Source organism: Micrasema longulum, unplaced genomic scaffold (assembly GCF_059751315.1).
Source record: "Micrasema longulum isolate JH-2025_06_02 unplaced genomic scaffold, ASM5975131v1 h1tg000220l, whole genome shotgun sequence".
Lineage (NCBI taxonomy): Eukaryota > Metazoa > Arthropoda > Insecta > Trichoptera > Brachycentridae > Micrasema > Micrasema longulum.
In genome coordinates this window covers 494,439-522,272 of record NW_028277425.1, presented here as the reverse complement: position 1 = coordinate 522,272, position 27,834 = coordinate 494,439, and the positions used below count along the sequence as shown (strand labels likewise).

The 27,834-nt window shown below is 31.3% G+C and overlaps 1 protein-coding gene across 2 annotated transcripts; it reads left to right on the top strand.

The window, feature by feature from the left end:
* The first annotated feature begins 411 nt into the window (after window positions 1-411).
* Window positions 412-27,601, top strand: Aplip1 (JNK-interacting protein Aplip1). 2 transcript variants are annotated; one of them, XM_088243615.1, is made up of 8 exons: window positions 412-530; window positions 2,776-3,026; window positions 17,290-17,541; window positions 17,892-18,089; window positions 19,534-19,651; window positions 20,980-21,142; window positions 25,038-25,219; window positions 27,054-27,601. In XM_088243615.1, the coding sequence occupies exons 1-8, from the start codon at window positions 448-450 to the stop codon at window positions 27,124-27,126; spliced, it is 1,320 nt and encodes a 439-aa protein (XP_088099741.1). In that variant the 5' UTR covers window positions 412-447; the 3' UTR covers window positions 27,127-27,601. The 2 variants fall into 2 exon arrangements, with proteins under 2 accessions (XP_088099741.1, XP_088099742.1); XM_088243616.1 differs by lacking the exons at window positions 412-530; window positions 2,776-3,026 and adding an exon at window positions 11,520-11,632 and having other exon boundaries at window positions 27,054-27,243.
* The last annotated feature ends 233 nt before the right edge of the window (window positions 27,602-27,834 follow it).

Sequence of the window (27,834 nt, the reverse complement as noted above, 5' to 3'; positions counted from 1 at the left end):
TTTGTTTACAAAGATTTGGACAAACTCAAATATTGTAGTCAATAATTATAAAATTAATAATATACGGTTTTATCAATAAACGACGATATCTAAATATCGATTGGAATACTACATACATACACACAGTTAATAAATAATTTTAAAATCATTAATAATAATTTAAAAAAAACGTTTCAAGGCGTTTGTGAAGAATAAATAAAACTTTTTTTTTTAATAAGTTCGTACATTGTTTGTTTACTTGTATAGCACCATAAGCGGTTTATAACACTGATGGCGTTGTATTTTTAAAATTTTTGCCTGTTTCTAGTTATTACAGTAAGGGAAACTAATTGATTCATAGTCACCCTAAACTCCCGACTGAGGGTAAGTGCGCATAGACTCGCGCATGCGCACCACCACAATCGATATTGCCTTCACTCGAGTCGCGTGTAAGAGCTTGTCTCAGTCATGGCTGATAGTGAATTTGAAGAATTTCATCACGTCTTCAGTCGTCATCAACAAAATGTCAACTCTTCCACGCCATTCTATTCGTAAGTTAAAAACGCTAATTATTAACCTTTATATCGCCACCAACCCCTCAGCATAATCTAATGATACAAACTTCAAATCTTCAATTATTTCGTAACACCTCAAACTAGTAACCATATAAAATCAAATAAAATTTTACGCGAATTTTTTGCTATCTGATATTTCAAGTTGGTACTCCTGTATTTTTAATCTTATTACATAATATATTTAAGAACATGGTTATAGTTTATATATAATAATAACATGTTTTATTAACAAATCATTGCATCAAAACAGTCTAAAATGAATTGGGTACTTTGAAATAAATCAAAAAAACAATGAAGTATTTTTAACATTGCAAAATAAAATAAAAATATTTCTTACATAGTTATTCTGTACTTCCTTAAATAAAAATTTTTCGTTCCTTTCTTTGAAGTGATCAAATTTTAAGAATCCATTAGAAATGGCACGCGTGATGTATTTTTACAATGATATTATTTGCGCGTTGAAGTTTGATTAAATTTCTAGGCCTAATTTTATAATGAATTTTTTAATCAAGGTAAATAATAATCATATTTCAATTATAATTTTGATAGTCCTTTTATGAATACATGCTTGTTAATAAATTAGTAGGAAATTTTGATTTCATTAATATACTTTAAAACCCCCTGTAAACGCATACTAAGAAAGTATATTTCTTACGCTTTAAGAGTATGGGTAACGAAATACAGATTGCCTAGTGATAGGCGCAAAAATGAGTAATTTAAGTAATAAACTAATTTTAAAAATGTTTTGACAATAATCGAACAATGTTTAGAAAAATTCATATTTTAAACAAATTTAATGAATAGAAAATCTGTGTATTATAAAAAAGATCTTTTAAGAATTTAGAAACTTAAAGATTAAAAGAAAAACTCAATCTCTCCTATTTCACGCTTCATTTTTTTACCAGTTTCGGAAACATGTTACCCTTTCGCGAAACTAGTTGGTTACAAAAAACAAAACAAAACGATGAAAAAAACATTTATTTATTTTTCTAGTTTTAATTATGTTTCGCAAAATTTTTGCTGCAAATATAAAAGAAACAGCCCTGTAAAGCTGCCCCTCGCTAGAAAATCCTGGTTGAGTCGGGGCACTTACAATACATTCATCAACATACATGCACATACATACAACACACATACATATACATATATTCACATACATACATACATATATATTCACAAACATGTTATAATTTACACTTATTAATATTATAATTATTACCTAAATTATTCTCACAAACGAGATCTGGCGTGCAAAATATTTAGTTCATTGTTATTTTTAGCTTTTGCAAAGTTTGAGTAATGCCTTCAATGGATTTTTCTAGCTTATCGGGAAATTGTATTTAATAATTAAACAGATAACTGGTAACAATCCGATATCCGGCTTATCCGGACTAATTTTACACATCTAGCCAGATACCGGATAGTAGCTCAATACCCAGCCGGATACCAAATAGTAGCTGTATATCCATCGAATTAAAAAATATTTATTAAACTGTGAAAATTTAATAAAATGAACGCCAATAAATTGATATCGACCGTGTAAAAAAACCTTATCATTGAAAAATGGCCTCTTTTTTCCTTAAACAATTCGCCAACGTTCAGGGTACACCATAGGAAAATAATTTAACCGGAAAATAAAAAAACGTTTGTCCAAAATACTTTTTTTATTGAAAATGGTATTTGCTTGAAAAAAATATAGCGCAAGTGGAGAAACTATCAAAAACCATTTTCATTATTCTATTCGTAAATTTGTAAGCCATATTGATATCCAACTCATTGATTGATAAGTGATCATTAAAAATGGCATCCAGTATCCGTCCAAAACACTATTCGTTTCATCACTAAATTTACTTACATATTAGCTAGTCAATGATCAAAAAATCTTTAATATTATTATGGATGTTATCTTGTTTTATTTTTTATATTTAATTTACTAATATTAACTAGTATTCACAATATGTGATTCATAATAAAATCAAAATTTAGTCATTTTTATAAACATAATTTAAAAAAAATCTAACAGGCTTATTTTATTTTTCAATTATTTGTTGTATAACAACAGCGCAATTACAGCACAGAACGCCCAGGTTTGATTTAATAACATTTTAATTTTTGTGATCTAGGCTGAAATTGAACCTGGATCCTCCGTCCGTGAAACAATGCAACTTTGCTGTTACACAAAATTGATATTTAAAAAAAAATAAAAATAATTCTCCTCTAGATTGGTGCCTAACGTGGGTCTCGAAGAAGACTCGCCGACGTCATCAAACAGTGCCAGTTCCTGCGAAGTAAGGCAAGTCATCCAAGGACCTATTCTCACAGACCATGCCAGGAACAGCAGCGGGGAAGACGACGAGGAGGACGATGGGCTCCGCATCACGCGGACCGCCAACAGGGGTCCGGCGGTCACATGGCCGGCGGGCGGCGAGAGACGGCGGAGGAAACTGCCAGAAATACCCAAGAACAAAAAATGTGAGTAACAAAATCGAAACTTCTCGAAAAACGAAATGTCGTTTTGAGTAAAATTTTTTAACTTTATTTTTATTCATAAATTTATCGCATATTAGGTGTTAGCATAAGTTGTGTCCGTTTTTTTTTTAAATTTAAAAATGAGCACCAAAAGTATAACAAAATTGTAAATTTTCTGCTGTACAAGAAATTTTGTTGGCTTTTTCACATATTATACGTCGAATGGACGAAAGTCAGCTTTTTTGACATCTTCTGTTCATGTTTAATCGAGGGAATAAAGAATTAAACATAAGGAGGATATATTATTGACTGATTTGTTATAATTCGTTTTTTTGTTTTCTCGTTTGGAAGAAACGAACTCAATTTATGTTAGGGCTCATACTCTAGGTAAAATTTGTATAATAAAATTTCTTTGCAGTTTTTGAGAAAGGCGATTTTATTTAAAACCGACCCCAATAACAATTCTCTCTCTTTATTTACAACAAATAAGTCAATAATTATTCTCCTTATTATCCTTTATTCCCTAGATTGTACGCAAACATATCGAGGTGTCAAAATTGCTCACTTTCGTCTACTTGACTTTTTGTTTTGAAAGCTTGTAATAAAAAAAATAGATGTTACAAAAAGCAACCAAAACATCTTTTAGAGCAAAATTTTCTTTCGATTGACGTATAACCTTTACTTTTTTGTTTTTCTTTTGGTGCTCATTTAACAAAAGAAAATAAAAACGGACAAAGCTAATGTTAACACTACTTACTTATTAACTAACCTATAACAATACTTCCCTATTTACTACCCAAGAATTTTTTTTGGTTATGTAAGTCTCATCTAATATGGCTCAGCCAGTTCTAAGATGGAGGTTGGTTTGTGTCCTTGTGGACAAATATGATTGTTATTAAATATTTGTTTATGGCCACTTAACGACTTTTTTATGTCTACCGTTTTCGAAACGTATCCGTCTCTTCGCCAGGACACTAATTAATCTGACGTGCCAAACCCGCTATAAACCTTCACATAGATTTTGCATGTTGGCTTTATTACTTTCCTGACGAAGATACGGGTATGTCTCGAAACCGGTAGACATAGAAAAGTCAGTTAGTGGTCATACACAAATATTTAATAACATTTAATAAAATGTTAGACAACAAAGTTAATGCTATAAATATTAATAAAAAATACGGTTGTATTGAAATATATTGCAAGAGAGGGAATTATTTTTGAGAAGGATCAATAAAGTCTAGGCATTTACATGGCCTATTATTGGCTGGTTTAAGTGGCCACTTTTTTTATTAAGCGTGTAAATGCCTAAATTTTCATGTTCTTTTCTCAAAAATGATGTCCCTCTCTGTTGAAATAAATTTCAATCTTAATAACTCCCTTGGGAGTGTAATCCAGCCTCGTCTACAAACATTTGATCATGTTCAAAATATTGTTGAAGCATGGTTTTAACTTTTACGATTTTATTCAAAAACTGAACCTACAAACGGAAAATGAATTTTAATGGTAAATAATATGGGATTTAATGCATTCAGTTTTTTTCTGTTGACATGATATCGACTGGTTAAAAAGAAACGTTTTGCGTTAATGGTGCAAAAGACACTACATTGGTACATCGAATGCATAGTATATCGACAGTCCTTTATATGGAGGTATGGTAATCAGCCTTCCAGGAACATGAAACATCGTCAACCATCCCAGGAATAAATGGAAGCATGAAAAGCGAAAGCTCCAACCATTACGCTACGAGGCGGATTATAATCAGGCAAATTTACTATTCAGGATTTTTACGTGAGACTAGCCATCGAATAGAAAACCCTCGTCCAGGATTCTGATTCTATTTCACACAGCTGTATTCTTAATCCACCCACACTCAAAAAGCTACTTATCATTAGTTACATCACAAAAACATCAGATGCGTTTGAAACGCAGTTAAACACAGACATTTTAAGCTATTATATATCTTTTCTCCGTAACTAAAACTCATAACCTGACAAAATAGCAATTGTGTACATACTTATTAAATCGCGTTCGGGAATAACAGTGGCACAACGCAAAAAACTGTTTTGTTACCGGAGAGCAGTTACACACATACCCGCGTTATCAGTAAACTTACACTCAATCGCAAAAATAAAGGCGCAACTTAAAGTTTACGCACTTAAACTATTTTTTTTTTAGAAATAGGAATGCAATAATGGTCATTGTCCCAGTGTTATTTTTTGTATTTGAGTACAAAAATATTGTAGAACATCGTCATCTTTGCTTTTAAGGTCAAATAAATGTTTAAAAGAGTTATAGCCTTAATTGTACTGATGGATTAATAAATTTATCAACATTTCTGCACACTTAACTCAAAAACGTAAATTTACAAATTGTGCCATTTTTATCGCTTGGGTGCGAAATTATTTCCTTGAAAATAAGTGTTATTTAAAAAAATATATATTTTATTCATATTATAGTACTGCATTGTTCGGGCCGTAAGACACACTTTTTTACTAAGAAAATTCTAACTAAGGTTAAAAGTATATAAAATTAAATAATTAAAGCTAGTCTTATAAAACTTAAAAATCACACGATTTTGCCATTTTTAAACACCATTTTCTCAAAATCGCGCCATTATAAAAATAACGTAAATCCACATTGTATATTATTTTCTATAATGCAGAAATTTGTATTTAAAGCATCAAATTTGTAAACAAATATTTCAACTAATGTAAGTAAATATTAGTAAATAACCACATACCGACTTTTTATGTCTATGTCGTCTTTTCATCAAGAAACTACACTTACATGCAAATACTAAAGTGCATGTTTTATTTATTTGTTATTTTCCCTTTTTTTTAAGAAAATTTTGGTCGTAAATATTTCACTTTTATTTTTTTTCAGTTTTGAGTAAAATTTTGTAATGTATTTGTGACAGTGACAATGACAGTACTAGTCTACAAAAATTGGGAAAACTAAAAATATTGTTAATAAATAAACCTGGTTCATGCAAAAATATAGAAATTACAAAAAAAAATTTTCAGGAGTTGCCTATGGAGGTGAAATAATTCAATTAGATGAATTTCACCTGCATAAATAAAGGTTTCAGCTCTTTAACTTTACAAAAATCAACAAATGAAAAAAAAAAAAAATATAGATGTTAAACTATGGGTAGAATGGTGAATGTTACACAGTGTGTAAAGTGGCCACTTAAACCAGCTAATGACAGGACACGGCCTGTAGATGTCTAGACTTGTATGTTACCTTCTCTTAAATGTTCTTTATCTCTGTTGTAATATGTTAATGTATTTATTTTAGATAGTTGTACAAATACATTTGAACACCTAGTTATACTTTGAGTAATGAACAATCATTCCCTTTCCACACCTAATGGTGTATAGGGCACTGTACTGGTACACCAATCGCATCGTATCTCAATCATTTTTATTACATTAAGGTAAGTCTTAAGCTTCAGCCTACCAGTCAAGGGACTATAAAATGTTCTAGTGTAGAAACACCCTTTTAAATAATATTTCATATCAACCACGTCGGGAATCGAACCCGAAACCTCTTGCATGGTAGGCAAATGCACTGACCATTACGTCACGAGGCTGACAAAAAAACAATACATAAACATAAATAATTTAAAAAACAAAACACTGTGATAAAATCTAGACGCTTTCTGATGACACTCTATCTACCTATATGGATGTTTGTTTTTAACAAAAATCATCACCATCCCGTGAAACGATGCTGTAGACTCAGCATTCCTAATCTCTTTTGGCAACTCATCAACCATTTTAAGTCCATAAAATTATAATATTCATTTTGACCATTCGACAGCATTCAACCTATGTCTAAATTTGTTGCAACTGAAAGGGAATACATTTTTATGACTTGTCATTAGCTGGTTTGGCTGTTACAAAATATGCAAAGTTGCACTTAAACCAGCCAATGACAGGTCATAAACCCTGTGAATGCCTAGACTTCCATATTCCCTTCTCACAATGTTTTCCTTCTCTGTTGTAACAAATTGAGATTGAAATAACTCCCTAGGGAGTAAATACATCCTGTCAACGAACATTTCGACATACTCAAAACATTGTTGTAGTACGAATGAACCTAAGTTTAATGTAAATATCTAGAGGCGTAATCTGCCGGTCGAAACTTAATTATATTATATTTATATTTCATTATTTATGCAAAACTTTTGGGTACATTTTAAATCAGAAATAGCTTAGAAAATTATTGTTTTATCTATTGTTTATTTAAATAAAAATTTTCGTTGCGTAATTTCGAAAGAATGGTGTTATTTAATGGCAAATCATATAAATTCTTTACCTCTTATCAGAACACAGTCTGTTTAAATCATGTTTATAACTATCACGTCAAAGTAGCATTGCATTACTATGGTATCCATTTTATATTAAACGTTGATGCATAGTTTGTGAAGCGATTGATTTAATTTAAAACGCCGTATTTAATGCTAAGCATAAAAAAAATATTGGTACACAAATTTATTTTAAAAAAAAGTTTTGGTGATTTACCCAGATATTCCATATTTGGGCTATTTACATCAAGTTGTAAACAACTCAATGCTTGAAAATGAGAATGAATTAAGTCGGACCTCTGACCACGGGACCACAACCCGGTCATAAATTATCTCACCCTGGATACGTTATTTCATACTACGTTTTTTTAACGCTTTTACAGTGTTTATGACCTATCGTTCGTTGGCGTCGGCTAGTTTAGGAACATGTTTGAACGTCCGCGTTTATTCAATATATCCATCAGTTGAGTTTGTATGAACCAAAAGAGCCGAAGCCCATTTATTGATTCTACGTTTGTTTTTACATTCTAAATATTTCACCCCCACGACAGTTGAAACTTAGACTTACGACAGTTACGATTTAAATAAAATTATCAATAAGACTTCTTGGTTCTGTTTCACTTTTGTTTTATTTTGACCAACGAGCGCTTTCGCCTAAGAAGGTATCTTCAGGATTGGTGACAGGACTTCACGACAGGAATGCTTTCTTAGGCGAAAGCGCTCGTTGGTCGAAATGAAATAAAAGTAAAACTCAACCCGGAAGATTAATTAATAATTTTTAAAATTATTTAATCTTAATTATTAACTATTGAGTTTCATCAAGAAATATCTACAAAAAACATCAATTTAATTACGAAGGAAAGTCTTAATTTGGCTGTTTTGAGATACGATTTTAGTTGAAAAACATTTTTTTTCAGAATACTGATAGTATTTTTTTAAATCAATTGACCAAAATATCGAGAAGAACATTGCAGTTCCTATGTTATTCAGTTTTTATTCTCAAAATTTTACGCAATTCATTTCAAATTTGATTTTGCTCTCCAGCAAAATGGCCAATTTAGAATTGTCACAATGTATTTCTGGGGGCGCGATTTTTTTAAAATATTTTGTTTCTTCAATCCGTCTATTAACATAAAGGTATCACAAAAGAGATGGAGAACGTTTTTGAAAAGAATATATGGATGACTACGAATATTAACTAATGGCCTGTCTAGTGAAGTTCACCATGTCATAAAAAAAAAATACCTTCCATTAAGAAATTTCACAAATTTGAATCTTTCAGCACTCTGCCAGTATTTGAACATCTATATTTATTTTGTTTTAAAATGATTGAAATATTAAAGAAATTTCTAACAACGGCGGAATAGCGAATGTTACTCAGTGTGTAAAGTGATCACTTAAATGCCTTGACTTCCATATTTCCTTCTCGAAAATGTCATCCATTTTTTTAAGTGATCAAAACAAACCTTGATAACTCGGTGTAAATTCAGTCCTCATGTACACCTATTCAAAAAATATAAAGATATTTTTTTGTAGATATTAATTACAAAACGCTATAGTTAATAATTTTGTTTTGTTATTTTGTTTTTTGACCAATGAGCGCTTTTGCCCAAATAAGCATTTTCAAGACTGGTATTGAAGATACTGACCCCTCAGCACGTCGAGTTTTCGTTTCGTAAGTTCGTTCGTATCCCATATACCAATCTCACTCGAACACAAACAAAATAGTATTTTGCTTTCGTTTCCACCGCACATGAATGAGCACTATGCTTCTTGTGTTAATACTTCCGAGTGTTCTGACATTCACTAAAATTGGTTGTTTATTGTTTAGACTTTAGACTATTAAAATCAATCAGGCAAATAAATCCGATTAATTATTTATTAAATATATAACATTGTTTTTCTAATTCCTTCAGTATTTCATCGCTTTTTAAGTTTCTTTGGTTAAATAATGATGAAAAAATAAAAAAATATCCTAAATGATTAGTTTCAAATTATTTAGAAATAAGCTATATAGTTTTTCCAGGTTACAGTTTAGTGAAAATTTATATCTAAAATGCTACCGATTTAAAATTTAAAACGCTTAGAAGGAAAATTTAACCTAATATCCGAAATTCTATATTTCAAAATCAATTTTTCTTACATTAATAAACATCCTCGTATATTTATAACTATTTTGTAGATTTGTTATTTTTTTATTTGCTGTATGTATTTAACCTACAAAAGTTCTGCCATAAGATTAAAAATTAAAGGTCCAATTAAGTTTTTTTTACAATAAAGAATAATATTCTATCACCGTGTAAACAATAAAAAAAATATTTCAAATGTAATTTTCTAATAAAGAATATTTTAGTTCAAATTATTGTTTGTTTACTTAATTATTTTTATGCTTTACTTATGAGCTAACAGAAGCTTTTAATGACATTACATTTAAAAAAATTCTCAACAACATATTTTATTAAATTGATGTTAAATATTTTAATGCCTTCCATTTTTTTAGGTAACTCTTTGAACAATTTTAAACCTTGTTTTTAATTTTATACTATATTATTTTAATTTCCCCCCTTGATTATTTTATGAATTAACATTGCAACATTCTATTGTTGGGCAACATATTAAAGAAGGCAACATATTAAAGAAGTGGAGAAATATTTATGTGTAGTCATGATAATGTTATGACGTGAGTAAAATGATCACATAAATCAGCCAGTGACAAGACAGAAACCTCGTAAATGCCTAGACTTTTTTATGACCTTCTCGAAAATGTTTTCCATCTGTTGCAATATCTTTTTGATCGATTAGTGATTATGATTATAAAAATACATGTTTACGTCCGTAAAAAAGTTTTTTTCAAAAATAGCAGTGGCTCAAAAAAACACTTTGTATATATTTTTATCATCTCAATTGGTTTATTTTCAAAATAAAAGTGTAAACCGAATTTTTTTTATTGACTTAAATATGTATTTAAAAATAATTATTGAAAACCATAATAATTTATCCAATTTCTTGTATTTCCCTCTACAAATAAACAGTTTTATTTTATTTATGTATATGTTGAAGAGTGAAAAAAAAACTTTTCTTCGGAAAATTTTATTTTTTTGTTATATTTTTTTAACTGTTAAAAAAACGTTTTTTCATTATTTGCAAGTAAATTGATTTCATGCACTTTTTATAATGAACATATTACTCTGCTTCATTTTATTTCATTATAAAAACTGCTCTTATCAATGAAATACTTAAAATCAATGTTATAATTTGATGGTAATTAGTGTTGGCTTCGTGATGTAGAAGTCAGCGCGTTTTCCAACGCAAGAGGTCTCGCGTTCAATTTCCGACATGGTTGACAAGAAATATTTATTTTAAAGGGTGTTTTGAAAATGAAATATTTCATTGTCCCCTGAACTGGCACTTGAAGCGTAAGACTGATTATTTTATTTTGATAAAATAAAAATGATCAAGATGCGTTGCAATTGGTGTACCAATGCCGTGCCCTTTGCACCATTAGGTGTGAAATGGTAATTATGAATTGTATTCTGTTGCTAGCTTGATTTTATGGCGCATATTGTTTGCAAAACAGTATTTTTTGTGTTTTCTTTGGAATTATAAATCTCGTTGTTCATTATAATGCTGATACTTAATGTAATTGTATATCTATTTTTCAAATGCGATGCAACTGTATTATGATATTTAATTAATTTTAGTTGTTGACTTGTAAAAGTTTTGTTGAAAATTGTTGATTCACCGGCGGTACTGTGAACTAGACGTGTATTTGTGACGTCGCGACGCCGACGGCGCGGCGCAATGGTTCTCAAATTATCCGCCGTAGCGCTGAAAATTGTGAGCCGACATCGATATTGCAAAAGCTTTCCTCGGACAGACGTCATACCTTATTGATAATATGTTTGCAGTGAAAAAAACGTGAAAAGCTGTGTAAAGGTGAATAAAAATATTAAAAATACAATTAAACTCTAATACCTGTTTACATATTATGATTTTAAGATGTTTTGCGAATAAATTATATTGCGATGTGATTGTTATTATCTATGGAAAATTCTACAGCGGAATGCACACTCATTTGATTGATAATTGGAAGGAATATTTTGCTGTTATTCATTTACTATTGGCTTTCTTGGTGTTCCTATTGTTTGAAATATCCAGCACGTTTCATTATGTTAATGTTTATTTTAAAGATTCTCAATTTCTCCATGATGGTAACGGAGAAATTCAGAGAGGCCGCTTTCGAGATATCTTCTAAGTGAAATATTAAAAAAGAGGACGAACGGTTGTGTTTGGCAGACAGGTAACATAATATATTATTACATTTACTTAAAGGAAAGGGAAATACAAGAAATGTGTTCATTTTTTACTGTCCTCTCCACGTCATAACAACAATGTTTAAAAAGGTTCTTTACCCAATGCCATGAAAAGTTCTAGAGAATAATTATTTGTGAACAAAAATATCTCTACGTAATAATTCTACCGAGATAATTTTAAAAGGCATTTATAAGAGTGGTAAATGTCTTTTTTGAAACATTTGAAAAATGACAATATTGACAATTAATTACAATATGGAATTTTGGAAGAAAAGAATGTTTTAAATTGGATTTATTTCCTCAGCAATCGCAAACTACCCATTTTCAAACAGTCACACTTATTCTCTTTTGGTAGTCTTCTGTATTATTAGTTTCACATAAAATTTATTGACACGTGTATTTTTAATCAAACACAAAAGGGATTAGACATGTTTTCATTTCAACAATATGTACAACACAAAATAAACAGGATGACAGATTAATCATAGCGCGTTTTCTTTTTTTTTGCATTATCTGATATATAAATTTCTCTATAAGCACATTTTGGTATTATCAACAAACGTATAATTATGCTTAATTTGATAATTCATATTGCTAAAGGCACTGCAATTGAAATATAGGGTGCATCGATATGATTAGAACTGATTTTAGTGGAAATAATTTCATTTTTCAAACGCTACAATGCGACCCGAAACTTCGACCAAACGGCGCACGGCAAAATAACCCAGAAAAACAAACCACTATACATACAATGAAATATTACCCATTCTGTTTATATTTGATGATACATAATTCTTCAAATTTTCCGTCAATTTTTGTGTAGTAAAACAATTAAAAAAAGAAATTTAAATAAAAACGTGTGTGTTTTTTTTTATCAACAATAATTTTAAAATCTAATATTGGATGACACTCAACTTTTTTATACTATAATTTCGATAAAAACTCTATATTATGTACGTTTATCACTTCAATTGATAAAATAAACATTTGGGGTGAATTTCCGATGAATATCTTCCTTCCCTTTAATCGCAGCACCCTTAAGATAACCCAAATTAATTACATTACCTATCTTTATCAAGTGACGGGAGGAGTTAAATAGACCATTCAGTTAATGAACAGCACTCAGAAGATTCTTTCGCAGAAGAAAAACATATTAAGCTGAACTTATTCTATAGTATGTGAAACGGAGAGTTTTCTTTTAGATTTATTTGTATTTAGTTTGCTATAAATAAACAGTTTATATCGATTTGTGTTCAGGACAATAAAAAAACGGTGTTTATTATTAATAAATCTACGTTAAAAACAAATGGAACAAAATAAAAGTGAATCTACAAAGAAAATGTATGCTTAAAGCAGATTGTACTTAGGCAGACCACACATAATCCAGAGATATTATTACTTTAAAAAATATAGTTGATAAATATTTTTTAAATTTGTTTAAAATGATTATTATTATCTTCTTACAAACTCTGTATCCATTTTCATTGGGTAGGAGTTTATAAGTAATTCTGAGAAAGAAAGATAAATATTGTTATTATTAAAACCAGTGTGCACTTACTCCAATACTTGGTTACTTTTCGAAACTTAAAATACTGTTGATTGTAATTTTATTTTAAATTTATACCTTTTTTAAAAAATATAACTTAAAATCACGTGAATTTTTTAAATAATATGGATGTTTTTTTCTGATATTTCTTGATAAAACTCCACAGTTAATCATTATGATAAAATTATAAATAAACTTATCAATGGAACTTCTTGGTGTAGTTTTAATTTTTATTGTTTTGACCAACGAACGCTTTCGCCTAAGTAGGCATCTTCAAGACTGGTGAATTGTTAACAACATTAATAGTTGGCCAAAATAATAAAAAGTAAAACTAAACCAAGAAGTTTCATTGATAAGTTTATTTATAATTTTATCATAATCATTGAATTCTTTTAATTGAATTAAAATTATAAAGTTGTAAAAAGGCTTGTAAAGCACTTTTTCTTTTCAAATTAAACGAGGGATACGAATTTTTTTTTCTAAATTATAAAAAAATGCTAAAAGAAACTTTAAATGCCTTACAAAGCTATAAATATATATATTTATTTTTTTCTATTATTTGACAGCGATAAAAAGAAAAGAATTAAGTGTTAGTACATAACGTATTTATTTCTATAAAACTCTGTAATCTTATAAACCTTATTTAAAGTATTTTTAAATAACAAACTTATTTAACGGTTGAACTTCTTTTATTTTATTTTATTTTATTTATTTCGAATATAAACAGATGTACAGGTTAAATGAATATTAAAAAAAAAAAACTATATAAAATGTATACATAGTAGGGCCTGCCATCCAATTATATGTATTCACTAAATAATACTGTTATAAAGCGACGAAGGCTTAAAGTTTAAACTATACCAATAATAAACAATATTTTGAGGTGAAATGTAAGTGAAATAATTCAATGAGATGAATATCACCCGCATAAATAAAGGTTTCAGCTCTTTAACTTCACAAACATCAACAGATGAAAGAGTTGAAGGAATATAGATGTTCAAATATAGGCAGAATGGTGAATGTTACACAGTGTGTAAAGTGGCCACTTAAACCAGCCATTGACAGGTTATAAGCCCTGTAGATGCCTAGACTTCTATATTGAAATAAATAATAGTTTAAACTTCAAGCCGTCGTTATTTATTTTAATTAAAAAATAATTTTTAAACTTTTAATAATCTAACCACTATATCTTTTGTCGTTTTAACTTCTTTCTAATACGTTTGTGCAAAATTGTAAATGGCTGTGTGTAAACAAATAATCATGGAAAACAAATACAGTGATAAAATAAGAAGTGATAAATATAAATAAGCATGAATGAAAATATTATATCATTAACTCTACTTAAAATAAACACTACTTGTCCTTGGTAACATTTGTAAATTTATAATTTTATCTGAAATCTGTTATATGAAAAAAATTAAAAACCATAAACACGCCGGTCATTTAACCGACCTATTGAACGGATTCCTTCTTTGTTTTCGTCTCTTTCAGACAAATACCGGCTACAGAACAGCGTCTCGGTCTTCATAAGTTCAATTCTCGTCCTATTTCTTGTACAGTAAAACATATTAATTGTGGTATTGGCGTCACTTTCAATCACATAATTATTCTTCGCATAGCAAGGATAAAAAAAAATATTTTAAAATCCTACAAATTAATACAAATATTACTTTCCTAATCCGGTGTAAAATGTCTGTTTGAATATTTTTAAAAATACAACAATAAAATAAATAAGTGATATACATGAAGTCTTGTATCCTACGTAGACTCGTATTACACCGCAGCCAGACAAGTGAACTCTGATGCGGCAGTTCGTCGGTGATACTGCGAAAACGCGTAACTGTAATTTGATTTTTTGATCTGATAATATATTGCTTAAGATTTCAACCAACCAAAAATACCACTGGAGTATCAGAAAAACTATTATTTTTATAGTAAAAATCATTATAATTCAAAACTAAAGGCTCTTAGTCCCCATGACAATTTATTTCATTAAAATATTTTTGCAAATAAAACACGTTACGCAGTATTGCAGTATCCTATATTATTTTCAAATATTTATGTTTTTTGTGCTTTTATTTTTTAATTGTAACCCTGTATCGAGACAGGAATTAAATTTTTTTGTGTCAACATAAGTCCTGTCCGTTTTTTTTCAAATTAAGAGAAAAAAAGTACAATCCCAAGAAAACAATAATTTAGATAAAATTATTAACAAAATTATCAATAAAACTTCTTGGTATAGTCTCACTTTTATTTAATTTTGACCAACGAGCGTCTTCGCCTAAGAAGGCATCTGCAGGACTGGTAAATTGTTAACAACATTTTGAGCCTTTATATTTGTTACAAGGTTTGGGTGTAAGAAAATCACTTAAGTATTTTTTTAAGGGACAGAAAACACAAATATTATTACAGCTGGTTTGTAAAAATTGTTCATTTTTCAGAGTGTTTTATACCGAAATTAAAATTAAATAAAAATGAAACTAAACCAAGAAGTTTTATTAATAATTTGATCTAAATCATTAACTATGGAGTTTTATTCGGAAATATTTACAAAAAAACATCAATATAATAAAAACCCAACAAATTAGTCAATAATGTATTCTGCTTATTTTTTTCTTCTTTATTCCCTTAATTGAACGCAAACAGAAAGAGGTGTCGAAAATGCTTACTTTTGTCTATTAGATTCCTTTTTAAAGCTTATAATCAAATAAAATAATAAATGTTACAAAAAAAACAACTGTACCTTGTAGCGCAGAAAAAATTCTTTCGGGTAACGTATAACTATTATGATTTTGTTAAACTTTTGGAGTATATTTTAATCTCTTCGTCAGGACACTCACAAGACCAACATGCAAATACTGAAATACACTTTCACGATGGTAAAAGCAAAAGTGTATTTTGGCATTTGCATATTGGTGCGGCTAGTGTCCTGACGAAGAAACGGGTACGTCTCGAAACCGGTAGACATAAAAAGTCGGTAAGTGGTTGAATACTAATATTTACTTACATTAATTAAAATGTTTAACTGCAAAACTATGAAAATATAAAGTAATTTTTTCAATACACAAACAGTCAATGATATCAACATATCGCACCTTTGGTGCAACAAAGGCACAACTCAGGACACTTTATTTGTTACGTCTTTTGTTAGCATTTTTTAAATAATTCAGAACAAGCTTTGAGCGTGAAATTATAGCAAAAACCATTAATCAATTCAAGATTTAAAACCTACTGCAAATAGATATCAAGTTATAAGGCAAAACATGCGAAAACAAACTCAAAAGTCCTCTCCTGTAAAATTTAAATGAAGTAGTTGTGCCTTTGTTGCTCCGAAGGTGCGATGTGTAAACAACTCATAAAATAAAAAATATTAACACAAAAAATCTTATCTTGGGAACACCAATAATGATAAAACAAAAATTAAAAATGATAAATATCCCAAAATTTAATTTATAATATACGCAAATCTAATTCTTCCGGTGCCTTGTTGGGTCTCCCCGACCCGGCGTTGGCAATTCCGCAGCTAGGACGACTGCTTTGATGTGCTCGGCGAACTGATTCCTGGGAAAATATGACTAGAGTGGTTTCCTGTTGTCCTCTCCGGTGGATTTTTTTGTCGCAGTTACCTTCCTTTTGCTGGTTGGTTCTAGTTTGGAGGCGCTAGAAACTCGCCTTTCATCCCCTTGTTATACGCTGTAATCACACCGTTATAGCTGTGATCCCATTGCCCAGGGCTCTCGACGTGAGATGTAATAAATACAATTTAATATTTGCTCCAATAATATAAACTCTCAATATATAATGTGTATGAGGGAATTAGAAGCAAATTGAGAAATCTCCATTGAAGGAGTTACTGAGATATTTGCGAAAAACTTTGAAAAAAGAATTGTGAGATTGTTAATAATGCTTCAGCAACTCAAAGAAGAATGCGTGGTTCGAATTTTAGCTTAGTTTGCTGAGAGAATTATATTTTTTTCAAATAAATTTCTATTTCAAAACTCTTTCATCCAATCTTCCATCTTGTAATTAGTTTCTTTAAAATGTGAATGCATTGAAAAATGAATATTGTATTTTGTTGTTCACGAGTCTGTCTTTTAGCGTCAGTGATGGCGCTTTGTTCAGGGCCGGCCTCACTGGCCGAAGAGATGGGCACCACCTTATCCGGGCCGCCCCTGGCCAGACCCTTGCTGGTCCTGAAGTGCGGCTACTTGCTGGACGAGGACTCCAGCCCAGACTCCGAGAGGCTCCATAGCCTGGGAGACGTGGACAGTGGACATAGTACCGCGCACTCTCCAGCTGATACAGGACCCAAAAGCATATCACCGTCGCCACTCCAAATTATACACACAGGTTGGTTTTATAGCAATGATGGTGTCAGGATATAAATGCAGTGATACACTATCCCGATATTTTTTACAAATTATAAACCGGTTTATGAATACATATAAAATACTTATACCCGAACAGTAGAAATAAAAATAATTTTCTGGGGAATTTCACTTTAAAAAAGGGTCCACAAAGTGTGTTCTTCTTATTTTTAAATTTTTTACAAAAACCGTTTTAAAGATTCTTAGCTTCCATTATGGATATACCCGGCCATGTAGGTATAATATGGTCACAAAGCTGAAGCAAATGAATTCGCCCCACAAAAAAAACTTTCTTATACTCAAAATACATTTTATGATTTATTATTATTTTAGGATCAATTTCACCCACGTCAAGTTGCAGTACGTATCCAGGAGCCGCTGGTGGAGGAGTGTCATTCAGTCAATTGGAACTTTTAGAAGCCACTCACAGAGGACTGCACAAGTTTATACCGAGGCATCATGGAGAGATAGAAGTAGAAATAGGAGACCCATTATACGTACAAAAAGAGGCTGAAGATCTTTGGTGTGAAGGTATCTTATTCATCATGATTCTCTCAAGGCACAGCATCGGCAATCCGATATCAGCGTATCGGCATATCGATCACTTACAATATACACGAAGGCTAAGATACCAGTTAGGCTCCAGCTGTCAGTCCAGGGACCATGCAATATTACTGCTTGCCCATCGCATACCGCACACCGCATCTGAGGACTTAAGTCATCTCCTTGGCGGTGCCTACATACATGGAAAAGTTGCTCGTTGCCGAACATGAAAAGCTGCCCGAAGGAGTTCTCAGTAATCCGGTAGCTTCAGTATATCCATGCTGAAAGAAGGTCAGAGCTAGACCAAACATAGTTTTAGTTGAATCAGAGAACCAAACTATACGCAAACTAACAAGAAAGGGAAGAATAATAGGCTCATATTCATTTACAAACGTGTATATTTCCGTTCCTTTTAGCAAGCATCCAGCGCTGAAGAAAATTACCTTTAAGAATTACATGTAATTCAACGGATTTAAAAAAAGAGAAAGGTGAATTTTTCACTGGTTCCTGTGAAAACCACCAATCAAATCAATATTTCACATCAACCCTACCAGTAATTGAATCCGGAATATCGGGCGTGAGGCAAATGCACGAACCTGTACCCCCCCCCGTAGGGTGGACTAACCTCCGCATGCTTTTCTTTTTCCAGATATTTTTTGAGATTAGGCATCAACTCAAAACCATTCGTCCAGAGTTTTGGTTCTGTTTTAATACATAATTGTATTCTCAATTGCGCCCTGACACGGGTCCCCTGTTCAAATTAATGTCATTTTCCTTAATACTTACATAATGAAGCTATAGCTGTAAAGAAACAATTTTAAAATTAAAAAAACAAATAAATCAGACTCAAAATATAACTACCTTATCCACTTTATAGTGTAGTAATTTTTCTAATATAGTTGTTTGTGAAGTAGAACCACTAGACTTCACACTTCGACTAGATGGCTACTCTCGGGTAAAAACACCGATTAAGAAAATCGCCCGGAGCCAAGTCTGCCTCGTTTTGTAGCGGTTGATGTGTTCGCTTACCATTTTTGAGATTCAGGGGTTCAAGTCTTATAGGATGGGAGTACATTTTTGATTTGAAATATTTTTAAAATGTAATTTTTCATTGTTCCTGGAATGGCACCTAAAGCGTCAAATTTATCACATTGCCTTCATGTAACATATGATCAAACTACGCTGCATTTGGTTAACCGATGCTGTATTCTATTTACCACTGCGTGCAAAGAGGGGTTTGATGATTATGATAAAAAATATGACGAATGGTGGTTATTGGCTAAAATGTAAGAGTTTATTTTGAATTTTTGATCAATGCGAAGTTATTCAATTTACGACTAAAAATTTACACGTGTTTTTCAACACCTCAGAAAAACTAATCAATCCTAAGTTTCTGTATATGTGTTCACTTTGTGTATTTTTAAATTTTCAGGAGTAAATTTAAGAACTGGCAGGCAAGGTATATTCCCATCAGCATATGCAGTAGATATGGACTATAATGATTTTGACCCTGCAAATGTTCAAGTAAAGAGGGAGCGCTATTTGTTAGGGTAAGTCATGTTTATTTATTAAACGGTTAATCACATAAAATAATAGGGCAGACATAAAGAATCGCATAAATTCCCATTCTATTCGTATTTCCGATGCATTTAAAATAAAATTGTACAGCTGACCATAGAAACTTGAGCCTCTGCCATAAATCTTTAATAGTTAATCGAGGATCTTACTTGATCTGGGATTTTAATATTTCATCATCAAATTTTGATGGCCATCTAGATTTAGAAGCATCGGCATCGTTTAGATTTGAATTCCCCAAATAATCCTTTTTTTGTATTTATTTTTACTTAATAAGGTAAACATGAGCAGAAAATATAAAAGGAAAAATAATGAAACCCACTAAACCGCAAAACAGGCTTGTCAGCAGGTTTTTTATTTTTCCTTAACAAAAAAAAAAACGTTGGAGAAATTAGATAAATTAAACAAATAATATAAACATTATTAAGAACTAAAAGCAGACGTATTTTTTACACAAAATTTATTATTAAAAATTGAAATAGATAACTGTCAACATAAAATATTAATCAATATGAAGCCTTGTATCATACCAGCCATTTAATTATTTTTTTCTTAAAATTTTTGTAATTATTTTCTATTAAGATCTGCTTTGAAACCAAAATTGATGACTCCGTACTGTTAGCATTTCACCACAACCTTTTTTAATGACGTTAGTTACATTCCTTGCATCCATATCCTGGGCTCTAATCTAGACGCTTTTGTAGCCGTAGAAGAAGCTTTTATCTCGCGTATTTACATACAAAATACACGAAATAAAAGTGTTTTCTACGGCCGCTAGAGTGGTTTAGAATAAAACACCGCTGATTGAAAAATGCAGCATACAGTGCTTGGTGTGTCTTACATCAATTTCTGACCCTCTAGAGGATATGCCATAATCCAGGGAGAAAATATGGGAATACGTTTGAGCAAAGAAAAGTCAGACCGCTTTTCCTCTTAGCAATAAAATAGATTTCATTCATGGTTGAAAATATTTTAAAGCAAAAAAAACTTCACCGTGTCTGGACAAAATCTGCACTCAAACGGCAGACTGTAAAATGAAAACCCGATTTCATTATGGCTCACTTAATATTGATTAGAATTAATGAAACCACAAAAAAAATTTTTTTTTAAAGATTCAAATTAGTGAAATATGTAACTAATTGATATTTTATTAAAACTCAAACCAACATTTATTAAGTACCAACTTTTCCATAAAAATTGTCATTACTGCATTAGTTCAATGAGTATTTTATAATTTTAGAGACTATGTTTATTGTTATCAACGTGTCAATAAGTTGATGTTTAAATTACATTACTATTACAGATATTTAGGTTCTGTCGAGACTTTGGCCCACAAGGGAACGGGCGTGGTGTGCCAGGCTGTGAAGAAAATTGTAGGCGATCCTGATATTGAGCCGAGATCACAATCTTGTATTTTAGAGGTCTCCGATCAAGGGTTGAGAATGGTGGACAGATCCAAACCGGGGGTGAGTAGTGAACTGCAAAATTACATTCTAAAGGAGAAAAATAAATTTCGGACATAAAAAAATGCATAGGTATTTTTACGTCCGCTTCGTATTGTGATATTAAGCGCGTTTGCCTACCGCACTAGATGTTTTAGGTTGAATTCTTGGCAACTTTGCCACTGCAACATTTTAAGGTCCTTAGTCTGATTATTTTACCTTCATGCAAAAAATTATCGAGATGCCCTATGTGGTGTAGTGGTTAAGAAGCTTGACTTACGCACGGAAGGCTTTGAGTTCGATTCCCAGTGAGAACAAAAACTCAAAAAAGGCAAACGACTTAGCTATTACACCACGAGAGCCACCAATTCTTTAAACTCAACTTTTTGTTAGTCAACTTGCCAGTCTATTACAATAGCCATTTTTATTTATTTTTGCTAATTTTAAAATTGGTTAATTACTGTTTACTCTCTCTTTCCCGTATTCATACTAAAATTAATAGTTACTTAACTATTTTAATATTTTGTTTCATACATATTTATTACTATACTATTTTAAACAATATTTTTATTCAAATTGTTTTTAAAATTATAAAAAATAATTTCTTCTTCGCCGTCTCAATCCTGGGGATTGGTTTGCAGCAAAGTCCTTCATCTCTTCCTCCACTGAGCTATATTCTCTTCAGCCCTTTTCGGCTCAACATATGGACTATGTTAAAGTCCTCGAACACTCGTTCTAAATACTCCCATTGAGGGCGCCCGCTGTGATTTGTCCCCTCAGCCATTTCCTCTATTATGTCATGCAGGAAACCATCATGGCGCATAATGTGACCGATCCATTGGGATAACCTCTCTGAGATAGTTATGACTCCCTTTATCGATTTTTCTGAGAATCTCATCATAAGCGATGTGATATCTCCAGGAAATTCCTAATGTTCTTCAGTAACACCACATCTCAAAGGACTCTAGTATTTTTACATCTTTCAGCAAGGCATCATGTCTCACAGCCGTACATTAATAGTAGTGTGGGTGTGTGGCATTTTGCTTACCTGTTGGGGTCTCTCTGTACACGTTGTGTGTAACTTTTATACTCACAGGCGTGTGCTTGAGATAGGATTAGGCTATCTTCCTTTTTACCTGCATCCATCCGCTCGGGGCCTCGCGTCCCTGCTGGAGCCTGCAATCGGTCCCGTCGGTACCTTATGACCTCTCACTCAACACCCTACTACGTTCTTTTCAGAAGGTGGCGGGGAAAAGGATTCATATATATATATTATCACACAAGAAATAAAAACGGCTTACTTACATGGATAACACTATTTATTTTATAAGAAACTAGCGTGTAATGCAAAGATATTTTATACATTCAATAAAATCTAACTTAATTCAAATTTACATCTAACGCGTGTTTTATAGAAGACTAATTTTATGTGAGGAAGCACTGCAGTTGAATTTCAGACAAGGAGAGAAGAACGAGCCTTGAACTTCGCGCTTTTTATAGCCTTTGTTCTTGTCTCCCTCTACTTCCGGCTGGGTATCGAACCGCAGGCTGGTAACTTGACGAGCTGCGTTCGCTTGTGTGGTTTCGCTCCTCGGTAGGTCCTTGAGGATTGTCTATGACGGAGGCGCCACATGAGGTAGTCAATTCGCGTTTTTTATTATTCGCGGATGACTTGAAGCTATTTTTGAGGGTTAAAACTTTGGATAATTTTCGTTCTCCCCAGGCAGAAATAATAAACGCATTTAAATGGGAAAAATTATTTTTCAATATTTCGAAATGCTCACTTATGTCTTTCACTAGGGCCTACAAAACGCCCCTTTTCCGCTATAGAATGAATGACTAGAATCTAATGCGGACTTTGAGGGTAAACGTTTAGGGCATCACATTTGTGAGTTCCCTGACATTTGATGATCAGATCGAAACAGTTTATAGTTTTTAATCGTTGAAGATGTTAATATTCGTCCTGCGTACTGCCAGGGTTTTTGGTAATACACGAGTACTGAGAATTCTTTATAAATCGTTGGTGCGAAGTAGACTAGAGAGTGGCTCGATGATTTGGGGACAGTGTAAGTTGAAGTACTCTCTTGTAGTGGAGAGGGTTTAGAAGATATTTCTTCGGTTTTTGTACATGGGAAGGTGTGTATATTATTCGTGGTTTTATTCCACTGAGTATGCAGTTTGAAGACCAGCAGGAATGTGTATTTAACTACGCATTTCTTTCGACTTTGTGGTATTACTGACAACCCTAAAATTACACGGAGCATTAGCTTTTATGTTCCGGATAATTACATTAGACAGCGTCAGTATAGACTGTTTCACGTTCTAATATACAAGACCAACCTGATAATGGTTTTATACCCGTTGGAAGGGCTATCTCTGTGATAAACAATATTACTTTGGACGTTGTCATTTTCAATGTCTCTGAGGGAGTTTTTCGTTACGAGATTCAATTACCTTTTAAACATGTTATTCTTTGGATATTATGTATACTTTTGTGTTATTTTTATATTTACCTAATTTGACCTTTTTATTTTTATTTTTTTATTAAGACCTTTTTTTGTAATGTACATATATATGAATAAATAAATTGAATTGAATTGAAATATGTTATACACAAATTAACTTTTTTTTATACTCAATGTTTATCAATATTTGTATATTATATACTACTAACTGACTTTTCTATATCTACCGGTTTCGAGACCTACCCGTCTCTTCGTCAGGATGCCAATTAAACCAACATGCTAAACCCACAATTTCCCTCCATCATAGTTGATGCACAAAATATAAAACCAGGATGCCATGCATTTAGTAGCAACCCTTAAATACACTGAAAAGGTTATGAAAATGTTATGAAAATGTTTGATATTGTGGAATTAATAGTTGAACAACGAGAAAAGTCGGTGAGTGGTTATACGTAAATACTTAATAACATAAAGTTAAATTTTTGACCGCAAAGTTAATGATTAAAATATTAATAATATTTTTTTTATAATTTATTTATTTTGAAAAACTTTTTTATTGTTCTGCTTTCTTGGATCAATTTTTTTTTCGAATCTTGCAAATTCAATTAAAGTTAATTTAGTCAACTGTCTAATATTATTGTCTAACTGTAAATCTTCAAGTACGAAAAATAAATACTCTGGCGGACTTATTGCCAAAAAAAAAAATTCCAGGCAACCAAAAAACGGACTGGTCAAAAGAAGAGTTAGTCAGAAATTTGTGCTATAAAACTAAAATATATATCTCAAAATACATGCCTGTATGAAAAAAAATCCTAATTTTATGAAAATAGCGGGTGTTTTTTTAAATGAGGATATAAGGATTGCACATACATATGACCTAACGTAAAATTACGTATTTGAAAAAAAAGGAATAACCCGCTAAGCCTCTATTTAGAAGCTTGTCAGCAAGGTGGGAGAGAGGGAATATGAAAGGAAGTATTGAAAAATACATCGCAACACCCTAACTAATTGAGAAAAAAACTTTTTTTTATTTTTTGTTGCAACTGGCGGGAATCGAACCCGCGGTGTTATACATATTAAAGGATGAAAAATATGGAATCAGATAATGAGTTTATAAGGAGAGAGAAAGAGGAACCAAAGAAAGAAAAGGAATGAATAGTATTAAATAACAATAAAATTCGGGGAGGTCAGGATTCAAAGGATAAATAGTAATGTTTCAGGCGTTTCTTGAAGGTGGCTAAAGAAAGTACATTTTTAGTATGAGGCAGCTTTTAGAACCTTTTGTAAAAAATGTGTATCCTAGACTCTTTTTACAATTAACGTTTTCATTATTTTTATATTGAGTATGCATTTTATGTCAAATTAATTGTTATTTTATCAAAATAAATAAAATGAAACATGGTTTTACTTCAGGTTTGCAGTATTAAGCACACATTACTGTTATTTTATTTCAGCGACGTGACAATGCTCCTTGCATCGACTACTTTTACTCTCTGAAAAATGTATCTTTCTGCGCCTTCCACCCCAGAGACCATCGTTACTTGGGCTTTATCACGAAGCATCCGACCCTTCAAAGGTTTGCTTGTCACGTCTTTAGGGGACAAGAATCAACCAGACCTGTAGCTGAAGCTGTTGGGTAAGTTCTAATAAGTTATGTTCTGATCATTCTTATATTAATATTGATAATCTAGTTATAAATTTTGTGTATAACATAGAGAATCTCGAAATTCACTTAGATATTTAAGTTTCAACACACATTCTCAATATGAACACAAAAAAAAAATGGGAAGATTAAGAAATGTAATAGATTTAATAAGTAGTGTTTTTATGTATATAACAATCATATTTTCACACTTATATTACTGTTTTTTCATTATATTTTTATGTAACGATGGAAAAATAAAAAATATAAAAATCCTTCAAAATAAGGTGATGAAGATTATACTCAAAAGAAATGTGTATTCTAATGTAGAAAAAATGCACCAAAAAATTGAAAAAGTAACAAATAAAATATAATGTAAATTTTTTAAGGGGATAAATAAAATAAAAAATATGATCACATTTAACCAACAATGTTATACGTATGAAACTAGGGATAGAAAAAGAGAAGATTACTAATGAAGAGAGAAACAAATTATCAAAAGTCTCAAAATTCACTGTACAAGAGGTTGTACAATGAGTTAGCTAAAGAAGTTTAAAAAAAATGCATTGATATACTTGAAATTGATTAAAAAAAATATGTTCTTGAGAAATTTTGATAAAAAAATATAATATTATTAAAATTTTCCATTAGTTCTTAAGATGTACTGAATTAAGCATAAATAAATAAGTTATTACTTTTGGCTAATTACTAATCCGTTATATGAAGATGTAATTAAATGCGAGATCTGAAAGGGGTTATACTGAAACAAGAAGAGGAATTTGTGTATCTGCAAAGTATGTTTACTAGGAATGAAATGACTGAGAAAGATATTGAAAAGAGGGTGAGTGCCAGCAACAGGGTGAACAGTGCACTTAAAATGGTGCACAAAAAATGCGCATTTTCAAACACACATTTTTCTCTTATACAAAACTGAGAAGTTTCTCCATTTTATATTGATGAAATCTGATTTTATATCTAATCTTCCTTATTTTATATCGTTTTGACAATTGTGCAATCTATACACACACACGTGTCTACACAAACACACTAGCCATCATAATCTATGTCTAAAACATATTTAAGCACAGAAAGAAACCGAATTATGTACACTTCATGTAGGTATTTCTGTGGATATCTGTCATTGGTTTTGTTTTCTGTATATTTTGTTTGTTATATTTTTTTTATATGTATTACTTATAATATCCCCTATAAATAAAAAAAAAAAGCAATCAGCCTTGACTAATAAATTTAATGTTTGTCGCAGCAGGCAAAATTAACAGCGCACAGTAGAGTCCTAGTGCCAACCCTTTTTAATGAAATTGTAAAAACAAGGATAAAAGTAGGCTGAATGCTGTCGAAATGCTATCTCCTAGGTGAATGTGTGGTAAAACTACGTAAGACAGGTGCACAAATGTCGAGATACGTACATTATGTAAGGCGGAGACTTTAAGCCTTATCGGCAAAATCAAGAAAAGAGTTCTGCGTTGGTTTGGACAAGTGGAGCGAACGGATAGCGAAAGAACTTTTAAAAAGATTTATCATGCAAATGTTGATAGAATGACCGAATCCAACGAATACTTGAAAACAAACATGTCAAAAATCGGAATGATTGGCGTACGTGCATGAGAAGATGCATGAATGTAGAAGATGAGAGATCTGTATGCAAAGACAGAGTGATATGTGGCGTTTGTCCTCTCTGCCTGCCTTTAAGGGAAAACGGTGTGATGGTTTGTTGATTTTGATTGTTTATAAATAAAAAAATTAACTAAATGTTTGACCTCAAAGTTGATGCTTTAAATATTAATAAAAAATATATTTTTTTTTGCAGCCGTGCTTTCCAAAGGTTTTATCAGAAGTTCATTGAGACAGCATACCCTGTTGAAGATATATACATAGAGTAAAGATCTATATTTTTAACCTAAGTACATATATGTATAATATATTTTTTAATGTTTTGTTATAAAGATTGGCTCTAATAATTTATGAAATTGTTGGAAACCTCAAGCTTAATCTCGCATTTGGAATATTCTGTGATGTTTGTGTCATTGTTTGTAGATTTCATTTAATAAACATTTGTTATCATTACTGTAAATATTTGAAAATCAGTATTTGGAATATGCTAATTTAGTGATGGATGTATGTACGTAACAATAATCTTAATAATTTATCATTACAAATGAATGACCGTTACGTGCTTGAAATGTATAAAAAGAATGCAAGAATACCTCTATAATCAGTTAGTTAAAACTATAGGTTTCCTAGCGTCTGATAAAAAAAAGCTCTGTTTCAGAAAGGTTTATTTAATTACATTTATGAAGCTAATTAATTATAAGATTTACCACTATGCGCTAGGGTAAAGTTAGTGATCTTACGAAATTTGAAAAACCATTAATTTTCGAATTTCGATAAAGACCATCTTCTTCCACAACCACAAGTTAATAAAAATCACACGAATGCTTTAATATGAATGTCTTTCCTAATGGGATTTTTTGTAATTCGTTTTTCGTTCAAACCACACATGCGTAGAATTATTTATGTGGGTAAATCAAATGTATCCACTTTTTTATACCTGAATGTTTTAAACATGTGTATCGAAAATTTGACAAATT